This window comes from Hydra vulgaris, chromosome 14, assembly GCF_038396675.1.
Source record: "Hydra vulgaris chromosome 14, alternate assembly HydraT2T_AEP".
Lineage (NCBI taxonomy): Eukaryota > Metazoa > Cnidaria > Hydrozoa > Anthoathecata > Hydridae > Hydra > Hydra vulgaris.
In genome coordinates this window covers 41170964-41178693 of record NC_088933.1, presented here as the reverse complement: position 1 = coordinate 41178693, position 7730 = coordinate 41170964, and the positions used below count along the sequence as shown (strand labels likewise).

General features: G+C 25.7%; 1 protein-coding gene across 4 annotated transcripts in view; it reads right to left on the bottom strand.

Moving 5' to 3' along the window:
- Positions 1 to 529: 529 nt before the first annotated feature.
- The window catches only part of LOC105844098 (uncharacterized), a 29449-nt gene continuing 22248 nt past the window's right edge, over positions 530 to 7730 (bottom strand). For all 4 annotated transcript variants that reach the window (XM_065817261.1, XM_065817258.1, XM_065817260.1 and 1 more), the window contains one exon: positions 530 to 1657. In XM_065817261.1, the coding sequence (XP_065673333.1) occupies positions 648 to 1657 (1010 nt within the window). In that variant the 3' untranslated portion in view covers positions 530 to 647. The remainder of the gene's footprint in view (positions 1658 to 7730) is intronic.

Sequence of the window (7730 nt, the reverse complement as noted above, 5' to 3'; positions counted from 1 at the left end):
GAGTTGGTTGGTAAAAGCTTTGTTTAGATGTTCTTGAAGTGGACATGGAATCTAGTTTACCAACGTAAACATTAACGCTTACTGACTTGTAATCGAAAATCAACTGGCAAAAGTTTTTCCATTGTAATTATGAAACAAGTTTCTCTGTTTTTAAATATATTTTTTATTTTTTTAATTAATTTTTCCGTTTCTTAAAACGTACTTTTGTATCTTCTATCATATGAACAAAAAGCTAAAATCTTAGGAAAATAATGGAATAGGAAGCGCCAATTTCGCATATAAATTTTAATCTTTAATTCTAACTTTTTTAATTACAACTTTCTTTTTTTAACTTTTTTAATTTTCTTTTTATAACTTTTTACAACTTTTTTAGTTGCTAAAAATACAAAATGAAATATTATAAAATTTAGTAAAAGTTTATTGAACTTCGTTAAATTTTCCTTAACCAAGTGCTTGATTTTTCATAAGTAAAATATTTTTGTATTATTATCATATAGATAACTTGCTCATTTTAAGTAATAAAATATTATATAGTGCTTTGTATTAAAAGCAGTTTTTTTTTCTTACATAATTGTTATTATGTTAAAATATTTAAATTTTTTTTATATTATTTTTTTTTTTTTAATTTTTATTTTCTTAACTTTTTATCATTTTTGACATTTTTCACGAACACACTCTATGATCAATTGTTTAACATTTATTGTATAAGGATCTGTTTTACCAAAGATTTTTTCCTCTAAAAATTCTAATTCTTTCAATACTTTTTCTGCCTCATTGAATTCTCTTCTATTAAATAAACATAATCCAATCCAGTATTTAGTGTTTAGTGTATTAGTTGCTTCGACTCCAAATATTTCTTTTTCAAAGTTTTCAACCTCTTTAAAAATATATTCTGCGTCACAAAATTGATGTGTATCATATAAACATCTTGCAATCCAATATTTAGAATTGATTGTATCACGGTGTTTTACACCTAAAACTACTTTTCGCGTTTTTTCAATCTCTCTGAATAACTTTTCACTGTCATCAAATTGTTTCTTACGATACAAGCACAATGCAATTAAATTCTTAGAACTCAGTGTGTCTGAATTGTTCTCTCCTAAAATTTCCTTTTGCATGTTTTCTACTTCTTTTGTTATTTTTTCTGCTTCTAAAAATTGCTTTTGACGATATAAGCAATTAGCAACCCAGTATTTAGTATTTAGAGAACTCGCATTTTCCTCTTTTGAAATCTGTTTTTGTATTTTTTGTAATTCCCTTAATAATTTTTCTGCGTCATTGTATTGTTTTTTATCGTAAAAGCATTTTGCAATTCTGAATTTAGTTTTAAGTGTCTCCTCGTGTTTTTCTCCTAAAAACTCCTTTTGTTCATTTTCGACCAATCTAAAACTTACTTTCGCATTATCAAAGTCCTTTTTATTATATAAAGACATTGCATGTTGATTTTTTTCTTCTATTTCAAACATTTTCAACTTATTGTAATCTATTTTCTTGTGAAGTTTTTTAATTTTCTCTGTAAAATACACTTCTGCATTTTCACCCGATAAATTGTTTTCATTCCATCCGTTTAAAATATCTATTGATATTATTTGAACATCATTAAAAGATGTTTGAGATTCATACAAACTTTGCACAAACAAGTTTCTGTCTTGGTATTCTAAAAAAAAAAGTTTAAGAATCTAAAAAATAAAAATTATAAAAAATACTGCAGAGTTTAAACGATCAAATAGTTTAAATAAATGAATAAGTTGCAAAATTTATTCGTTTTACATTTTAATGAAAACATCATCATTGAGAACAGCTTGTCAGTTAGCTTGATGACACATAGGAAATATAACAAATAGGAAATAAAAGCAGCTTTTAATTCCTTCTTCAAGTTAATTTGAAAATGTGTATAGAGCAGTAAGCTTTACCTCTAAACATGCCAGAGCAAAATGTTAAAATATTTGTTTGTCATAACTTATTTTTATAAAATAGTTAGGTCGTTGAGTTAAGCTATATTAAATTTATTTATACTTTCTCTACATTGCATCAAACGATTGATGTTTGGTGCAACTTAATATTGACATGACCTGAGAGTAACACAACCGTATATCTACACAAAAAAGATGTTACCTACTCCTTTTTTTTTATCCATTTATTCAACCAAAAATTAAAAAGGTACAAGTTTTTTATAATTTAACAAAATTAGGTTTTGTGTCACTCATATAGTAAAAAACTAGTCATTGGAGTGACACCTAAATAAAATAAACAAACAAACAATAATTAACAGCAATAATAATAAACAAAAGCACGCGTAAACTAAATTAATTTAAAAATAATAATAATAACGGTAAAGCTTTAATAAGTTAAATAATAAGACAAAAAATATAAAAACACTCAACAACAGCAAACAAAAATACCCAATAACAACAGCGAACAAAATTACTCAATAACAACAGCAAACAAAAATAAAAACAAACTTTACCCAAACGAAAATGCAAAACACAAACACTTCTGCAAAATAAAATTAAATTAAAAAATAATAACAAACTGGCTATTTTTGGTGAAAAAAGAAAAAGATGAAGAAAAATTTGGTAAAATAGAAAACAGAGAACAACAATAAAATTAATTAGCAACAAACGCACGAATAATAACAAGCTTTATGCAAACAAAAATGCATACACGAAAACTACAATATGAAAGGAAAATAAACAGCATTTGGCAGCACGTGTGCTCTTAAAGCACATGGGCACGTTTTATTACGGTAAGAGTTTATTAAACAATACAGTCTCAGCGTTTTTTTTAATCCATTTTTATTGATGCTGTAAAAAAAAGATTTAAAAAACTTTAAAAAAAGAAATATAAGTCTTTTATTCAATTATTTTTCAATAAAAAACTTCGTATTAAAGATAAAATCAAATTTTTAAAGAACTTATCTTGAATTAAACGAAGAAGCATACTATTTAACAAAGACTTCTTTGTGCAGCCGTGACGCAGTATTAGAGTTCTGGCTCAGAATTAAGAAACCCGAGGATTGATGCCAGCTCTAATCTTATAAGCGACATTTGCAAGGAAGGAGGCGCAAACTTCCTAATTAAATGCTTTTCCGCGGTGCTCTGTGATTAGACCGTAAGAACTTCTCAGAGCACCTTAACAACTACCAAACAAAAGAAAACAAAAAATAATTTCTATTTAAACACTTTATCATTAAAATAAAATTGTAAAACGAGGGTAAAACAAACCAGCTTCAATGACAAGAAAGATCGGTTTGGTTTATAAATAATATTTATTACAAAAATACAATTTATAACAATAATGGATAAAACGGAAACTCGTTTGCTGGCTTAATAAACTGCTGCAGTATTTTTTTAAACACTGCTCACAGGAGATTTTTTTCAATACAATAACATTTGCAACGTAAATAAAAGATTTATAATCTTGAAAGAACTGCAATTTGAAAATACATGCTAATTTAAGTATTCCATACTTAGTTTCTGTTATATTATATTAAGCACTTAATTTTCTCTTTTTCTTTTGCAGTAACAAATTTTGATGTATATTGTTACACACTTTACACAAGTTACAAACCCTATCTCAAATCTATAACTCCGAAACACGACCCTTTCGAACAATGCTGCTGCGCGAAAAAAGAAGTTACTTAGGTAGCTATTAGAAATTGTTTCCTCAATAGTCAGATCCTTTCTACAGGCCTAACCCCTAGCCAGACAAGCATATATGTTAACAATATTGTTAGTTTTATATCTAAAAACGTTTTTAAAAAACGTAAAGAAAAACGTGGTTAGAATGAAAACCATAGTTAACTTAACTTAACTGAAAATAATAGCTGTTTAAATGCTTTTTGATTGATAATACTTTCATTTATTAAAAATTAGATTCTAAGATAAAAATTTCAATAAAAATGAAATAAAAAGGTGGTTTTAATAGCTCTTTTTTGAAAATAAAAAAACTTTCGTATAAATTGTATACTTGTCTTAAAACAATTTTGCAAATAAGACAGAAAAATTGTTTAAAAGCTTAAGATAAATAGACTGCCAATACAAACTCAAAACCTTCAGTTAATTTATGAACACTCAAATGCGCCTTCAGTTAATTTATGAACACTCAAATCACTGTTTTTATCAGCCGATGTATTTTAATTTTTTATTAATAGTTTGTGATAATGCTTATATTATTAAATAATTTTAAATTATTATTCATATTAATTTTAATTTTTTTAATTTTATTTTTAACAAAATGGCTATTAAAATCATATTTTAACACCTTTTCATTACATTTTTTATCTTAAATTCTAATAGTTAAGAAATTTTAATGGAAACTAGTACTCTTTTTGACGCAATCAAGCAGGAATTATTTTCAGTTAAGTGACTTAACTAAGGTTTTTGCTTTAATGTTTTTAGATATAAAACAAACAATATTGTAAACAATTGGAAGATGTTTCCTCAATAGCCAGACACTTTTTAAAATTAAAACTTTAAAAAGTATTTGGCTATTGAGGAAACATCTTCTAATTGTTTCCAAGTAACCTGTGTAAATTTCAATTTCTAAACTATAACGTAAGTATTGTTACAATTTTTTTTAAATTAAAGGTGTCTGATAAGGGGTTGCAATCATAATGCCTAATGAAGGCGTGATTTCTAATACTACTGCGAAGAAAATTTAAAAAAAGTTATACATTAGATAAAATTATACATAAAATATAATTTAGAGTATTTTAAACACCTTTGGTACCTGTTAGCAATCAATATCATCATGATCTAAGGAACATAGTTGACCATTGTTTCTACTTGTGTTGTATGCAAAGAGAAATTTTCAATCAAAATAACGTAAGCATAGAGGTCACAGAGTCTTAGACTATAAATATAAATATATATATATATATATATATATATATATATATATATATATATATATATATATATATATATATATATTTATATTTGATTTAAATGTTGACATGTTGTACGAGAGTATATATGTATAAACTAATTTAAAACATCAGATAATACGAATTCTCTAAATACTAAACAATTTATTTGAAATTTTCGCCGGATTATAGGAACCGGCATCATCAGCATATAATATGATATAATTACAAAAATTGTGACCGTTAAATAACAAAAAAAACTTTTTTTTTTAAATTTTGACGTCACCTTTATAATGGCTTCTTTTACTTAAGTATGAAAAAAATGAAGTCCAAAAATTTGTTTTAACATGATGTCGATTGTCCAAATTAATACCACCATACATCGGAGAACATTGATGTTTTTGTATCTCCAAAGCTTCACGGACTTTTCTTTGAAATTTTTATCCTTAAATTTAAGTGTTTCTTCCCTATCCCATTCAATATCCTCATCGCAATTTACTTTATGCAAAGCTAATGCAGACTGACTTAACTTGCCTTCCGTCAAAAATGTTTGGTGTTGTTGAACCCTTTTTCTTATTTAAAGTTTCGATTCACCGACATACACTTTGGAGCATTTGCACTTAATTAAGTAGGTTCCAGGTTGGCTGTTGCGTGTTAATTTTGATTTTTTTTTTAGACGTTAATAGTGTTTTTAGGATTTGTCGTGTTTATGAGCTTTAATTAACCCATACAAACGTGGTGGAACAGGATCACTCGGATATATGCTTTCATATTATTCTTTAGAAAAACGTTGCTTTTTATTAAGCTTCAAAAGGAAAGACTTTATTTTAATTGCATTAATTAGAGTGGGATCAGTACTAATAATTTTTGTTGGCCCAAAATGTTCTACGATACTTTAATCTTTTTAATATTACTAAAAAGCTCGAGAAAGAGATCTTAAAAATAAAATTGAAGACAAAGACTTTAATCAAGTGATATTTATCACTAAAAAAGCTCGTTAAAATATGTTTATAAAATCTAAAGAACGGCTAATTAAAAAGTTTAAAATACTTCAAAGTGAATTCAATTACAATAAAAGAAATAAGAAATCAACGAAATACAGTAAAAACGCAAATTTAAATCTTTGTGATACCAAGATAACTGAAAATCAAATATATCCGAGTGATCCTGTTCCACCACGTTTGTATGGGCTAATTAAAGCTCATAAACACGACAAATCTTATCCAATGAGAGTCGTTGTATCAACTATTGACACACCTTGTAATGGAATTTCGAACTACTTGGTTAGAAGAATACAACCGGTCTTAAATAAAAATCCTTTTAGGTTAAAAAATAGGTTAAAGGCTTTATTAACAAAACTAAGTTGTGGTTAATTGACAAAAATAAAAAACAGGTATCCTTTGATATTGTGCACTTATACCCATCAATACCATTAAAAGAAGCAATTTTAGTACTTTTAGATCAATTAAATAAAAGCGTTTCTTAAAAAAACTCAACTAAGCTTACTTTAACTGAAACAAAACAACGTGAAGCTTTGGAGATCAATGTTCTCCGATGTACGGTGGTATTAATTTGGACAATCGACATCATGTTAAAACAAATTTTTGGACTTCATTTTTTTCATACTTAAGTAAAAGAAGCCATTATAAAGGTGACGTCAAAATTTAAAAAAAAAAGTTTTTTTTGTTATTTAACGGTCACAATTTTTGTAATTATATCATATTATATGCTGATGATGCCGGTTCCTATAATCCGGCGAAAATTTCAAATAAATTATTTAGTATTTAGAGAATTCGTATTATCTGAAGTTTTAAATTAGTTTATATATATATATACTCTCGTACAACATGTCAACATTTAAATCAAATATAAATATATATATATATATATATATATATATATATATATATATATATATATATATATATATATATATATATATATATATATATATATATATATATATCAGTTTTGTTGGATAAACTAGCCTATATTCAGTCAATATTCAGAAAATTAAATTTTTTTTGATTTGAAACATATTTTTTTATTGGTTTTTCATTGGATAAGTAAAAGACTTTCTTTTCTATAATAATTTGTGGAAAAAAAAAAGTAATATATAACAATTACTTTTTAGAATTAATTTTACAATCAATTTTTGACCAAATTTTTTTTTTTTTTAACTAAACTAAACCCGTTTATTGTTATAACCAATGAGAAAACAATAAATAGGAAGGAGAAAACCGATTTGTATATGAAAACTAGTAAATAGAAAAATCAATCAATCTATCTTTCAATATTGGAACCGCCAAGTCTACACTTTAGTGCAGAAAATCTTAGTGCACTAAAGTGTATTCTTGGCTTTTGGTTTATAAACGATGAAAGGAAGTAAGTAGATGAAGTATTGACATTTTCTATGATGTTGTTTACTTCAAGTTAGTATTTTTTATTGTTAAATATTAGCTTTGTACCTGTTTCGCATAAGATTGATAATTTTACTTGGTCACCACTGAAACAACACTCATAGCAGTTCCAAGTTAATGAAGGTTTTAATTTATCAATTTTGGCTTACTTCTAACTTATAATTGTTAAAATATTTTTCAGTTATATTGGAAGTGCAATATAAGGCTCTGTGAAAAGCAATGTTATCTGCTCTGTTTAATGCTCCATCATGTTTTTATCTCTCTTTAAACTTGTGCCACCACTTAAATAAATGTTTGCCATTTTTGAATAAACGCTCTTGCTTTTTATTTTTCAAATAGTGTTCAAATATTGTTTCAAAATAAAACTATAGTTAATTGAAACATGTATAAATATTTATATAAAGTATAATATATATATATATATATATATATATATATATATA